The following is a 15,333-nucleotide window of genomic DNA, read 5'->3' on the forward strand; positions in this document are numbered from 1 at the left end:
GCTCGGCCCGAAGGACAGGAAAGTGCAAAAGGCAAGAAGAAATTAGCCCAGTGACTGAATAGTGGAGGATATCTACAAACAGCTGTGGGTTTTATTAGACTGCTTCCATCTTGCTGAAAAGGCGAGTCATTTCTGACCTTAACACCTTAAGAATCTCTGTAAGAAAATGAGGCTTATTATAAGGCTCACTCTACCTCTTTATACTCTGTTTTAGTATTGATTTAACAATGGAAGGAAACTGCATAAATGGGTGCAAATTACCTTTTTGGGGGGTTTAACGAAATCATTTATCATTAGAACACATTTTATTTTGGCTTAAATTGTAAATTCTACCAGACATAAACCTTATTGCCTTTTGTGTCCTGTACAGCACTTACAGTCTTTAACTACTAAAAGAATAACAATACCAAAAATGCAAAAGATGAAACAAAATAAACTAACGTGCTGCCACTCCTACAAGCTGTAGAGCTCATTCTAAAACTCTCTTAATCCTATCTGTGAAGCTTGCTGGGATAGCCCCAATTGAAAAAGGGATTTTCTACTTTGTTGAGGTTATTTGTATGTGACTGTTTATTATTACTAATAAAAATGGTAGTCCTATTTTCTAACATTTTTCCAATAACAATTGGATTTAGAGTGATGAGTTTTACAAATCACTTTGACTGACATTATAGATCCTTGTAAATGAGGTCAGACAAATCATTTTAGCAGACATAGCACTGATTTATGACCTGCTTTATTTTGCTTGCTTATTCTGTGTTAGTAACTCTTAGTGGGCATTAATAAATTAGCAAAACAGATTTAATCAACTTGTACTTCCTTAGTCTTAATCCATCTATAAATAAAATACAAAACTTGGCTGCTTTATTTGCCTCCTCCAGCCTCCTCAGTGTATTTGCATAATCCATGTATTGTCTTTCCTATTATTTACTCCTATTAACCCGTAGGTGACACAGTTCATGCATAAATGCCACTGATCCCTAGATAACATTTAGCATTTCAAATCATGAGGTCCCACTGGGTATGTCCTAAAGTGTTGCTACTTTCATATATGTAAATAATGTAATGAACTTTTAAAGTACACACAATCCTGAGCCAATGCTATAAACTAAGTAAGTATACAGAGCCCTAATTAACATTTACAATTCTCTATTACTACAGCCACTAAAGTTAAGATCTACTAAGCATTTTACATTACAACTACCTATTTTCACACATTCATACTTTCTGCAAATACCTAATAGGCTTCATTGCTGCATACTATGTGTCTGACCAAATGATAACTTTTTAGGAAACTGGAAACAAAAATTATGGCTATTTCTGAGTTACAGTGGAGTAAAAATAAAGAGCAGTAAGGTTACCTGCCATACAGAACTATTATTTTCCAAGATTAGCTGTCTATACAGACTCCCTCTTGGTATGCATGAGTCCTATACATGCAAGATTGGATTCTTTCAATCAGCAGTGTCTATTCAGGCCAAACCCAAATCCTAGATGACCTTGTGCCTTCCCATGAGGGGGCAGAAATTCCACAGGAAGCCCAATCTGTTCTTTCACCAACACAACACCTGAGAACAGCAGGATGCCATTCTTGTCAACCCAAATAATGTGGACAAAGCACAAGAGTCCATGTGGCAAACATGTTTAAGAATCAAAGGTACTGTAAAGTACATAACTTTTCTTCCTTTTTTGAATGACTGTCCACATGGTTTCCATTGCTAGTAACTAGAAGACAGTTATCAAATAGGGGCTGGGGTAATGTAGGCATTAAGGTGCATAGTTGACAGCCCAGAGGTTGAAGTTTGAGGAGCAGCCCTGTCAGGTTCCAACAGATCCTTGAATTTTGCTAAATACCTAGTCACGAGGACACAAAAAAGGAAAGAAAAGGGGTATACCAAGGGACAGGACCGGAAATGGATAGAATAGCTCTTGTTTACAGTTTCCAGGGCCCAACAGCCAGAGATGATCCAATTCCAGAGTGAAAAGTAGAAATAAATGATCTTTGAGAGCTCCTGTGACACTAGTCCCTGATGCACGATAAGACTCAAAGTGAAGGGCAGAAAAGGATGCAGAGATTCATCATTAATAGAACGTTTTCTTCTCTTTCACTGGCTCTGAAGTCCCTTAAGACTAGTTAAAGTAATGAACAGAAGAACACTGCCTGGAGGTAGCCTGAAATTTTGTTTGTTTCTTTCTTGGGGCTGAAACAAGGAGGATAGGAGAATTTACAGTTGCCTTGGGAGTCCCTTAAGAAATGGAAAGCCTCATTCATCTGGAATTTTAAAAAAGTTTATTGCTGTCAGAGGGAAGGTCTTTTGTAACTGTTTGAGCTGTCTGAACCTCTCTGGGAATTCCTGAAGATTGAGGCAGGAAGCCCACCACTGTAGGCATTGCTCTATCAGATGTAAAGGCTACCAAATGCTCCCTGCATCCTTGCGTATGATGGTCTTTATGTACTCTGTTCTGTTGATCCCAATTTAAGTTATCACAATCAGGACAGAAACACTTATCAATTAGTAATGGCAAACAGTGTATTTGAACAGTTCTAGTCTCCCTCTCTCTGTACAGATTGAGCACCCCTCTGTTCCTTCAACCTTTCCTGGACCATAGCTCCCACACAAGACCCCTGTATGGAAATAAAGATATCTATGTCTCTTGGAAGAGACATCAAAGATATCTATATCTCTGATACCTGTTGTAAGCTTGCCTGGATGTAACCAGAGGTTGCTGGCATGGTCACAGGTCTCCTGCGGGTCCCAACAGAACTTTAATTTCAACAACAGTAAGCCATCATGTACAGAGGAGTGCAAGATATTTATGGCATAGAAGAGTCCAAGGTGGGCAGCAGTTTGTGAGCTTTTTCCTGCATTTGTTCCAGGGGTATTCTCAAGAGTCTCTGTCACACACGCTTGATAAAACTGTTGTAAAGCCATCAACTGAGCAAAGTCCTGAGGAACTTACTGCCTTGGTGAAAGAGGATAAGACTAAGTCAGCAGAGATGAGCTGCTCTTTCTTTTGCCACTTTCTTCCTTTTGTCTTTCTAGAATCTCAAGCCTAGCTGATCTGGCTGTATTGTATTATATTCTCTCTTTGAGGAGCGTAATCTGAAAAAAGCAGGGCAGGGGTGAATATGTAGGCTGTAAGCACTAGTAGAGCCAAGACTGATAAAAGAACAGAAACGCATGGATGGGTACTAGGAAGGATGTTCCTGCTAAGTCCCTGTTGTCTCAACCTTACTTCAGCTGTTGGATATTAAAACTTAAGTGTCTAAGAAGTGGTCTGATTTCTAGAGGTGCTGAGTACCTAAGGCTCCCATAGATTTCATTAATGAATTTAAGTACCTAACTCTGGGGTCCCAAGTGAAATATTTTGGCCGATGTTCTAACTGTTCTGAAATATTCCCAATACTGATTAGATGACAGAGGGAACAAATCCTATCCACTTCTGTCTCTTCCACCCTTCTTTAAGTTTTAAGAATACGATATTTTCTGCCATTATCATCATCACCTGTACACCTGATGATATGGAGGTCTAAAATTTGCTAAAACAAGGTATTTCCAGTATAAGGATGTATTCAGCCTCCAGGGGGCTGAAATCCATCAGCAGGTGGTTAGCAGTTAATAAGGTTAATAGTCTGCCTTGCTGGAAGGCTGCAACTGATGACTAGAAAATGGGGATGGAGTCATAAAGAGAGTTAAAAGCTCCAGAAAAGGGCAAGGGGGAGAGGAGGTGGTGGTGCTGGAGGAGAAGAACAGAGCCGGGGTTACGCCTTGCAAAGTCTGAACTAAAGAAGATCACAGGTTTGGTTTTGTCTTTTGTAGGTTTGCTTGTTTTGTTTACTGTGGGGACAAGGTTGCCCCATGTAAAATAAATTGGCTAGAAATCCTGAACATGGTGCCGACTAGCCTTGATAATGAAGCTGAGTTATCTGCTTGCACAAGAAACAAAACTTGGTTTACAGTTGATCTTAGTTTTACATGAAGCTTTGATGCCACTTAAAAACAAATCTAACTACACAGACAAGGCCTTTCCTTGCAACACTAACAACAAAGAGCTGTGCCTATATTAGGTAGCTACCTTTGGAGCACACATGCGTTGTTTCTTTACTTTTCCTGTATACTACAAAAATGTCCCACCGTAGCATCTTGTAGACATCATAAGTATGGAGCAAGACAAGGGAACAAGCTGGGAATAGGCTGACAAAGGGACACTGAATGCATGTTTATCTAGATACAGTGGTGCTAACTGCCCATGGAAGAAGCAAAGAGAGGCTATGGTCTCTCAGTCAAACACCAAAGAGCAGCCCTCAAGACACTACACTTCAGCACTCCAATCCTGACTTCAAAAAGCAGTTGTTGGCTGCTGACCTGCCTTATGTTGTATGGATGTAAAAAAAGATTGTTTTGATTTTATGCAAATGAAGACAATTTTGCCTACAGGACCGTATAAACTCCAAAGGGCCTTCAGCTGATGTTTGCGCAGAATAAGGTGGTCAACATCATGTAGGCATAGGCCCAAAGCTCCCCTCTTTTTCCCATTTCATCAGATTCAGAGGATGCATTTTGCCATGTGGTAGAGGAGAGGCTGCAGTGCTTTGCTGAAGCTGGGTGAGCGTGCTACTAAACAGAACTCTTTTAAGCATGTGGGTCAATGATCTGGAAACCACTGAGCTACAGAAAAGTCTACCTCTTCTGAGAAGGGTGTCATCCTGTCAGAAGAATCCTTGGTCTGCTGTGTTCTCACCACCTTGTTAGGGGATAAAGTCAGTATGAGAGATATACCTTCTTCATCCACTGTACCAATAAACTCAGTAGCTGGTGGTTCATTATCACTACTCCTGTTGTCTCAAAAGAAAGGGAATCTAGACCTTCATCATTCACATATATCTAGGCCCACATCAAGACCCAAATCACTTGGTACACTATGTTTGAATACTTGACATATGTACCAATACTTGACAACATTCTAGACATTGAGGGACATCATTTTGAATTGCCTATCCTGAAGCACTGGGAAGCAAAGGATGAATTTTAAGATGTGAGTTTTGAGGTTCAGTAGTTGTTGTCAGTACCTTTTCAGCTGTCAAGGTCACCAGATACCTCCTTAGGCTACTAGTTGCCTCACAAATGTTAGCCCCTGAAAAGTCAGACTTAATAAGTCTCATGCCTTAACTGAATAGGCACTGAAGATACGACCAATGCCTCAGCTCTGTTCTGGAACGTTGCTGCTTCCTACCTCTGTTAAGTGGTAATCAGTACCAGAGTGGAAGTGGTCTTCTTGGTCAGTGTAGCTTGAAGCTCCTTATTAGGACCCTCATGGAGAAAGATTAATTAAAGGACTGATGTCCTTTTTTTTTGTTATTTATGAAGCTTGCACAGATTGTTCCAGTGGAGCAATTAAGTAGGCTTTTCTGCCTTTTTGAACATGCTTGGAAAATGACTGTCATGCAGTATGTCAGTCAGGAATGTATGTCCCTTTAAGAAACAAAATAGGGACCTGGAGGGTGCACCTACACATGAAATCAATGCAACACAATAAATTCTGGAGCAAATGTCACTGAAGTTTACATGTGCATCTGGGACCGCAGTACCTTGACCCGGGGCAGGGCAGCCCCAGTTGGCAGGGGTTCAGGGGGTCAGTCTGCCAGCCTGGGGTTGTTCCGACCCAGCTCAATGTACTGCAGAGGATCTGACTGGGACACAAGGATGTGGGGCTAGCTGGCAGGCAGCCCCTCCACTGAAGCACCCTTGGGCTCCAGCCAGCCCTATCGGCATTTACATGTGTATTGCTGCGCACTAAATAATGCCACTGTAGGATAGTGCTTGTGTCTACTATGGACTTAATTAGTTTACTGCAGCCTAATAGGGCTGCATGTGTAGACACCGAGACTTTACTGTGGAGCTAATTAGGCAGCTCTGCAGTAAACATCTCATGTAGATGCACCCAGATTGTCCATTGTTAAGTGAGAGCAAAATTTCACCAGATTGTCTATTGTTAAGTGAAAGCAAAACTAGCTTGGTCAGGGGAAGGGGAAGAGGAGGGCAGCGGAAGCCTTGGACCACTAAACCAAGCATCACCCACAAGAACAGCCCAGCCTAGACCGATGACAAGGAGAACAAATACCCAGGTAAGCAACAGGGACCCAGGTAGTACTGGGATTGGGGGGGGGCTATGCATGCATCTTCAGCAGGCCTCAAATGCCTGTACACTAATGCTTGTAGTATGGGGAACAAGGAGGAGGAACTTACCTTCCTGCTAGCTAACACTAACCCAGACATAGTGAGGCTCACTGAAACATGGTGGGACCCAATGCATGACTGGGTGGTGAATATCAAGGGTTATAGGCTGTACAGGAGGGATAGGGCAGGGGGGAAAGGTGGGTGAGTGGTGCTGTACGTCAAGGAGAAATACACATCCTCAACGAGTAGCACTGGGTCAGAGGAGGGGCACACTGAAGTGCTCTGGGTTAGAATAGTAGGAGGTCGATGGGAAAGGGACTTAATGGTGGGGGTCTACTACAGACCACCCAACCAGGGAGAAGACCTAGACCTGGAATTCTTAAGTCAGCTCATGGAGGCAGTTAGGTCAAAGGATGTGGTCATCATGGGTGACCTACACTTTCCAGACATCTGCTGGGAAGAGCAGTCACCCAGGTCTGACTGCTCACGTAGGTTCCTAGCTGAGATACAGGACCTCCATCTAACCCAAGAGGTGCACGGTCCCACCAGGGGAAATGCCTTGTTGGACCTGGTTCTGGCCACGGGCGACTACCTGGTGAGGGGTCTGTGGGTGCTTGATCACCTGGGTGACAGTGATCATCACCTGCTGGAATTTACCATCCAGTGCAAAGTGGCAAAGGCCTGCAGCAAGGCAGCAGCCCTGGACTTCAGGAGGGGTGTGGACAACACGGAGAGGGTCCAGAGGAGGGCCACCCACATGATCAGGGGCCAGCAGAGCAGGCCCTATGAGGAGAAGCTATGGGACCTGAACCTATTCAGCCTCCACGAGAGAAGGCCAAAGGGGGATCTAGTGGCTTGTTACAAACTAGCCAGAGGGGACCAGCAGGCATTGGGAGAGTCCCTGTTCCCCCGAGAGCTACCAGGAGTGAAAAGAAATAACGGTCACAAGCTGGCAGAGGGTAGATTCAAGCTAGACATCAGGAGGTGCTACTTCACTGTCAGGGCGGCTAGGATCTGGAACCAACTTCCAAGAGAAGTGGTGCTGGCTCCTACTCCGGGGGTCTTCAAAAGGAGGTTAGATGAACACCTTGCCGGGGTCGTTTGTCCCCAGTACTCGTTCCTGCCATGGCAGGGGGTCAGACTTAATGATCTGCTCAGGTCCCTTCCGACCCTACCAACTATTAAACTATGAAACCAGCTTTTAAACCCCAGATCCTTTCTGTTGCCAAGTTGCCATAGTTGCCAGAGAGATTAAATTAAACTAAAACAAAAACATTTTCTTTTCTTTCTTTTGTATATGAACACTATTAGTGTTCACCATGACTAACAGCTGGGACTGGATCGGGACTGTCCAACTGGTGGTCTGTGAGTGATTAACATGTGGCTGGGGGGGGTTGTGTGCTGCTTGCACAGCCTGTGTGGTGGGGGAATCTTTGGGAGATGCCCAAGTGGTATGTGGTCTGAGGGCTGCCTGCTGGCACTGCATGTGACCCCCAACCCCGGCAAATTGAATAGCTCTGCACTAGGTAAAGAATAACAGGCAGACACTGAAGAGCTCCTGTCTCACTGTTATGAGTCGCAAGAAGGAGCTGAGGGACGGCTGGTTTTGCTCTGCTCTTTATGTTCATAGGTGGAAGGGCAGCATGAAGATGTATAGGGCACAGTTACAATGCTGGCATGCACTGTTGGCCAAATGAATCCAAAGTCACGTGCATGAGATACATAGGGATCACGGATGAAATTCATATGATCAGTAATTGTTCTTTTTGTAGTATAACTCTGAAAACAATCTTTGAACTGGGCAAGAGGAGAAAAAGGTGACTTAAACAACAAACCCAGTACAAACTGTTCACTGAAGCCTGGGGCTTTACATAGTATGGGGGAACATATATAAATGTACAGGTTAGTAACTGAAAAAGGGGAGGTGGAGGTAGATATCCAGAAAAATACTGTACACGGATGAGCCCATTTAGGAAGCAGATATTTGCAAATGGTATCTGATAAGCTCAAAGCTTAAAAAAAATAAGTCAGCTGAGCCAGTTATGACACAGTTCGCTTACATGGTTTTACTGATCAACATTATTCCAGAACTTGGCATGATTTAAGCACTCATTTTCACTTGTACATTTGCTAGAGTTACATTTAAAGTTTTTAAAGGTGAAAATGGTAAGGTTAAGATCAGGGATAGGATTTTTTACCCAGTGAAACCTCAAGGCAGAGGATTAATTTAATCTAAGTGCACATTACAGCCCAACAAACTTATGGCTGAAGTAGATATTATCTTTCTGACAGGCATCCAAATGAATTCATAATATCATATTTACTATACCATGAACTTTTCCTGAAGTAGCAAATGCTATATTTACTGTGTCTTGTCCTTGGTCACAACTATGTTCACCACAATGTCAAAACCCTTTTGAATGAAGCTCATTATGCACAGAGCAAATTAAACACTCACCTGAAGTGGCTTATCTGGTTTTCTAAGAGGGTGGAAAGTCTGTCTTTAATTTCCTCAAACCTTTCTTTCTCTTCAACTGATACTGTTCCAATTCCATCAGGCCTGAAATACAATATACTGATTTAACTTTTTGATCTTTTTTCATATATTTACCATACAAACCAAATCTGTCTGCACCCTTGGTATGCTTTCGTTGATTAAAACTACAGTTTTTGTTTGAACAATGGTGCTTCAGTGTAAAAATGGCCTTACATACATATGTCCTTGGCCCTTGCTGTGAAATATGCACAATATTATTTAATGCCTATGATTAAAGGACAAGACTGCAACTTCTCAAAAATCAACTACATTTAGAACTTAGTTCAGGCTTAATTAGCCACCCTATTTTTCTGTGGTATATCATTACAGCTTTTCCTGTCATCGGCAGCACTGCCAATAACAGCCATGCTTGCCCAATTCAAGGCAATGCACTGTGTTCCTAAACCATTCTCCAGCTGGGTGCTGTTCTTACACATGCAACTGAATATTCCAGTACAACAAGTTAGGACTATTCTTACCTTTGTCCTCCTAATTCCAGCTCTTTGGGTTTTTAAGATGCTCACTCTGCACAAATGTGCTGCCGATTCAGCAGAAAAGCTGACTTCAGTGAAAAAGCCCCCCACTCTAAGCAGGTAGCTCTTGGAATTGCTACACATACCACCAGTCCAGACCTACCAATTCCTAGGATTTTCACTTCAAATGAAGTTTTGCTCAATATAACGGAAGTAGCATGTAAACACATGGCAGCTACCAGAAGAAATCCCAAAAGATGAGGTTCTGTTTTAAAATTCCTTCCTTCCTGATTTTAGTTCTGGTAATGAGTAAATGGCCTTAAAGAGATGCTTTTTTATGGTTGTAATTTATACTCTGGCAAATTGCATTTGAGACTGAACTGAGACTGCAAATGTGAATACTTGCACCTCCAACTTTCTTTTTTCAGGTGCAAAAGTGGTACTTAGAAGTGCAGGTCCTCTGACTGACACCAGCAAGTCCACTTTCTGGGTGCAAACACAAGTGCAGATTTGCTATCAGAGGATGGGAAGCTATGCTTCAGCCATTTAAAAAATATTCCAATAGGCATTTCAAAAGACCTATCAAGTAATATGAATCCCCATAACATGTTGAAACATAATGAAGCAAATACTTGACATAAGAATAAATTACTGTCATAACCATACCTCTACAGGTCTTTCTTTGATCTGCAATGCTCTTCACTGAATATACCTCTATATACAGAGGACTACTGTAAGATTTATGCATTGTTCAAGTCCCACTTAAACCTTCTGTAGTTTTTTAAAGTGGGGTTTAAGCAATGTTTATACCTTGTGCTGGCTCTGTACACAGAAGTAGATTTTGCCCAATGTGGATTGTCAAAGGAATATATACCTTAAGGAAAGGGCACTCATATACTAAATAATGCATAATAGTGACTTAAGCTACAGTGAACAAATATATATAGGTATCAAAGTTCTCAAGTGAATTCCTAATGGAATGAGGTCAAATATATTTACATTTTAGTCTCTATTAACATTTCTTTTAGAGAGCACCTACTAGCTCTTGCTGTAAGCAAGGCTATATCAGACTTTCATTACAATCACCTGTTTTCACATGTTTATGATAGATAATTTCTCCTTTTGCTTTGCAATTTCCCATGATTTGTTTAATCTCAGAATTGTAGGTAGGAAAAAATGAACAAACAACATGCCTTTCCATTTTTTTTTTTGTTTTTTTTTTTTTTTAACTGCATACCAGCCAGTGTTACCCCTTCCATAACAGGACTGGCACAGAGTTTTCTTCTTTTGTCGGCAGGGTTGCAGACTTCCCTAGTCAAAGCATGATCTTTCCATTAGTATCCTCTCTCTAACAAAAACTCCTCCTATGTGGGATGGAGGGCCTTGCACCAAGAAGAATTTTACCCCCCCAAGTCTTATTCAAGATCAAAGAGTTGTAACCCCGCTATGCAATAACCCGCATAAGTTCTTGTTATTATTTACTTAGATTGAATACCATTTTAAAAAGTGAATCTCAGTAGAAATAAGGATATAAGGTCACCTCTGTTTGTGCAACTGACCCCCTGCAGGATCCAGCCTGCAGACTGACCTGCCACAGGTCTGGCTCCTTGCCACTTATCTGATGCACAGGGTCAGAAGTTTGAGCACCAAGTGGCATTAATATACTTTAGATAGGCAACAGCAAACTGAAGATGACAAAATATTTTGTATGTAATACCAGAGAAAGGAATATACAGGTAAAATGTGTCCTCCATTTATGCAAGACCAATATAATGAATTTATTACTTATGCTGAAGACTGATGGGAGTATATCAACCTTTCTGCCAGTGCATTTTTTTCTAAATGTTTCAATGGCAATAGGTATCATTAGGCCTTCATATTTATAAAATACTTCATGAAAATCCAAAATAAAGTTGATATAATGAAATAATACTAGCTGGTGAATTCATGAGATTACATTTAGAAAAGTGGCAATTTAAGTTACATTATACTGTATTAACTCAAATCCAAGTCAATCCTGAATTCAAGATGATGCCCCCCTCCAATAATTAGATTCTATATAAGGACTATTTATAATTTGTTATAGTTTTCAAGGTACAGAATCTAATTATCAGAGCACTGTCTTAAATTTGTCCTACCCAGCAGGGAAAATAGTGGTTGGGAGGGTAAGATGGCTGGGAGTGGGGTGGTCAGATGGCCTTCTTGCCCTCTGCTTCATTCCCTATTAGTTCCCCCCACAGCCTTCGTTCTCCCCCAGCCCAACTCCCCACATCATCTGCCCCTCCACTCCCACACCCTACAGTCTCTGCCCCTTCACCCTACTTCCCAGTCTCTGCCCCTTCCCCTCCTCCTCCCCTTACTGTCAGATCCTGCTGAGCTCTGTTCCTTCCTGGAGTACAGCATGTGAAATCACAGCCCCCACCAGAACTGCTGATTGACTGGGCAGGAGCCATGTAGTAGTGTCAGTGCTGCCAGACAGAGGACAGAGCAGTTTACATGTACTCTGTGCCTGGGAGGGAACCCATCCTGAGCTGAAGCTAAGCTGCACCTGACAGTAAAGGGGGGGAAGAGTGCAAGTGGGTAGAAGCTGCAGAGGACAAGAGGGGGCGCGGAAACTACTGTGGTTCTGACTCTGGCCCTGACCCAGGCCCAGAGTCCAAGCTGCAGCAGTTGCCTGGCCCTGCCTCCTCCACTTGCTATGCAAATCTAAGATGCTTCATGGGCGAAGAACCCCAGGAGGCGCCCTCCAAATCAGAGTGGCAGAAGGTTCCCTCCACAGCCAGGGCTGCTCATGGCAGTGCAGTATCCGCTTCCCCTGTTCAGCTGGGAAACAGGTATGAGGCCCTGGTGATGTTGGAGGAAGAGGAAGGAGAGGAGGAAACCTCTGGAGATGAGGCTATTCCATGCACAGAACAGGCTGAAGGAGGCAAATTGATGCAGAAGAAGAGATGTTGGGTGCTCATCATGGGTGACTCCACCCTGAGAGGAACAGAGGGTCCCATCTGTCGCCAGGATCCCATGACACATGAGGTCTCCTGTCTGCCCAGAGTGTGGATTCAGGATGTGACGGAGATGATCCCAGCCCTTATCTGGCCCACTGATTACTACCCCATGGTCCTACTCCATGTGGGCACTGATGATGTGGCCAGGAGCAGTCCAGATCACCTGATGAAGGAATACAAAGCTCTGGGGGACAAGCTGAAGGAGACAGGGGCACAAGTGGTCTTCTCATCTGTCCTTCCAGTGAGCAGATGTGGATGACGCCATGAGACCCGCATCAGGGAGATCAACTTGCGGCCTAGGAAATGGTGTCTTTGGCTTTTTGGACCACGACCCATACTTCAGAACAAGAGACATGCTGGGATGGGATGGGCTTCACCTCTCCCACAAAGGTAAGCATGTGTTCTCTTTCAGGCTGGCTGATCTCCTCCGGCAGGCTTTACACTAGGCTTGTTGGGGGAAGGGGAGGATGAGGACGGGGTTTGCCACGGAACACCGAAGCAAGAGACACCCACAAGAACAGCCCAGCCAAAGCAGACTATGAGCACAAGCAATACCCAGGTAAGACACAGGGGGTCTTGACAGTCCTGGGATTAGTGGGGCGGTGCATACACCCTCAGGAGGCCTTAAATACCTCTACACTCATGCTTGTAGTATGGGGAAAAAGCAGGAGGAACTTGCCCTCCTGCTAGCTAACACAAACCCAGACATAGTGGGGCTCAGTGAAACTTGGTGGGATCCAACACATGCCTGGGGGTAAACATCAAGGGGCTATAGGATGTATAGGCGGGATAGAACAGGGAGGAAAGGTGAGGGTGTGGCGCTCTATGTCAAAGAGCAATACATATCCTCAGCAAACAGCACTGGGTCAGAGGAGGGGCAGACAGAATTGCTCTGGGTCAGAATACAAGGGGGTCAGGGGGAAAGGCACTTAACGGTGGGGGTCTACTACAGACCATCCAACCAGGGGGAAGAGCTGGACCAGGAACTCTCAGGTCAGCTCACGGAGGCAGTTAAGTCAAGGGACGTGGTCATCATGGGTGACCTATACTATCCGGACATCTGCTGGGAAGAGCAGTCAGCCAGGTCTGACCGCTCACATAAGTTCCTAACCGAGTAACAGGACCTCCATCTAACCCAGGTGGTGCACAGTCCCACCAGGGGAAACGTCTTGTTGGACCTGGTCCTGGCCACAGGCGATGACCTGGTAAGGGGAATGCGGGTTCTTGACCACCTGGGCGATAGCAATCATTGCCTACTGGAATTCACCATCCAGCGCAGGGTGGCAAAGGCCTGCAGCAGCCCTGGACTTCAGGAAGGCAGATTTCAATGAGGTAAGGAGACTAGTCAGGGAGGCGCTGAGGTCCAGGAGTGGAGGGGATTTGGGAGTCCAAGAAAAGTGGTCGTTCCTTAACGAGACGATCCTCCAAGCCCAAAGGGTGACAATCCCAACATGGATCAAAGGAGGCAAGAGGGCTCAAAAGCCCCTGTGGCTCACCAAAAGCATCCAGGAACATCTCAAAGCTAAAAAGGAGGCAAACACCCAATGCAAGGGAGGGGCCATCACCAAGGAGGATTATACCTCCACTGCTTGAGATTGTAGGGGGGCTGTTAGGAAGGCTAAGGTGGAGACGGAACTGGGACTAGCGACCTGGATCAAATATAACAAGAAGCCCTTTTTTAAATACATAGGAGGTAAAAAGAAGGTACTGGGTAATGTGGGGCCTCTGCAGGACATGCTTGGAAATCTGGTGGTCGCACCAGATGACAAAGGTAACCTCTTTAACAAATTCTTTGCCTCCATTTGTCATCCCCCCACTGGGATCCCGGACGGACCCAGGGGAGGTGCAGCCAGGCCCAGGGTCAGTGATGACCTAGTTAGGGAAATTCTGGTGGGACTAGACGTGTTCAAATCAGCAGGTCCTGACGATATCCACTCCAGAGTGCTGAGGGAATTGGCAGAGGTCAGGGCGGCTAGGATCTGGAACCAACTTCCAAGGGAAGTGGTGCTCGCTCCTACCCTGGGGTTTTTTTTTAAAAGGAGCTTAGACAGACACCTTGCCCGGGGTCGTTTGAGCCCAGCATTCTTTCCTGCCCATGGCAGGGGGTCGGATTTGATGATCTGCTTACGTCCCTCCCGACCCTACCAACTATGAAACTCTGAGAGATCTTTTCCTCTCATGCTGACTGGGGAAAAGACCTTGTCTTAAATTCAAGTAAATATAGTATTTCTCACCTATTATTCTTAGGGAAAAAAAGTGAGGCCAGGGATTTAAAATGTGTGTCCACTAAGTGTCTAGAAAATAATCCTATCAGAGATTTTCACAACTTGTGCCCTGGAAAGAATACATACAATTCTGAAAATGCTGAGTACATTCTGGTATAATTTGTGTGTGTAATTCTTGTAAATAAATACAGTATTTCATAGATTTTCAGGGTTGGAAGGGACCTTGGTAGATCATTGAGTCCAACTCCCTGCCCTGGGCAGGAGACAGTGCTGGGGCCAGACAACTCCAGCCAGGTATTTATCCAGTCTCCTCTTAAAGACCTCCAAGGTAGGGAGAGCACCACCACACCTGGAAGTCCATTCCAGATTCTGGTAACCCTTATCATAAAGAAGTTCTTCCTAATGTCAAGTCTAAATCTGCTCTCTGTAAGTTTGTGGCTGTTGTTTCTAGTTATTCCAAGGGGCACCTCGGTAAACCTCCGAGTATCTTCTATTCCTTGCAGTCCCTCCCCCCCGACAAATTTGTGGACAGCCACCAGATTCCCTCTCAGCCTTCTCTTATAGAGGCTGAAGAGATTTGGTCCCTCAACTTCTCCTCATAGGACTTATCCTGCAGGCCCCTAACCATAAGAGTGGCTTTCCTCTGGACCCTCTCAAGGTCATCAACATCCATCTTGAAGTGCAGCACCCAAAACTAAATGCAGTAATCCAGCTGCGGCCTTACCAATGCCACATAGAGGGGAAGTATCACCTCCTTAGTCCTGTTCGTGATGCAACTGGTTTATGCATGATAGAGTGTGGTTAGCTCTATTGATCACTTGGTTATACTGATGACTCACGTTCATCTTGGACTCAACTATGACTCTGAGATCCCTTTCTGCTGCTGTGCTGTTTAGGAAGTCATCCGCCAATCTGTAT

At 44.2% G+C, this 15,333-nt stretch overlaps 1 protein-coding gene across 1 annotated transcript in view; it reads right to left on the reverse strand.

The window, feature by feature from the left end:
• The window catches only part of CADPS2 (calcium dependent secretion activator 2), a 794,189-nt gene that overhangs the window by 121,657 nt on the left and 657,199 nt on the right, over positions 1-15,333 (reverse strand). Inside the window, exon 14 of the mRNA XM_019509247.1 lies at positions 8,638-8,739. Coding sequence (XP_019364792.1) covers positions 8,638-8,739 — 102 coding nt within the window. The remainder of the gene's footprint in view (positions 1-8,637; positions 8,740-15,333) is intronic.

The sequence above is a fragment of the Gavialis gangeticus genome, unplaced genomic scaffold (genome assembly GCF_001723915.1).
Source record: "Gavialis gangeticus isolate Ggan-Ray unplaced genomic scaffold, GavGan_comp1, whole genome shotgun sequence".
Classification (NCBI taxonomy): domain Eukaryota; kingdom Metazoa; phylum Chordata; order Crocodylia; family Gavialidae; genus Gavialis; species Gavialis gangeticus.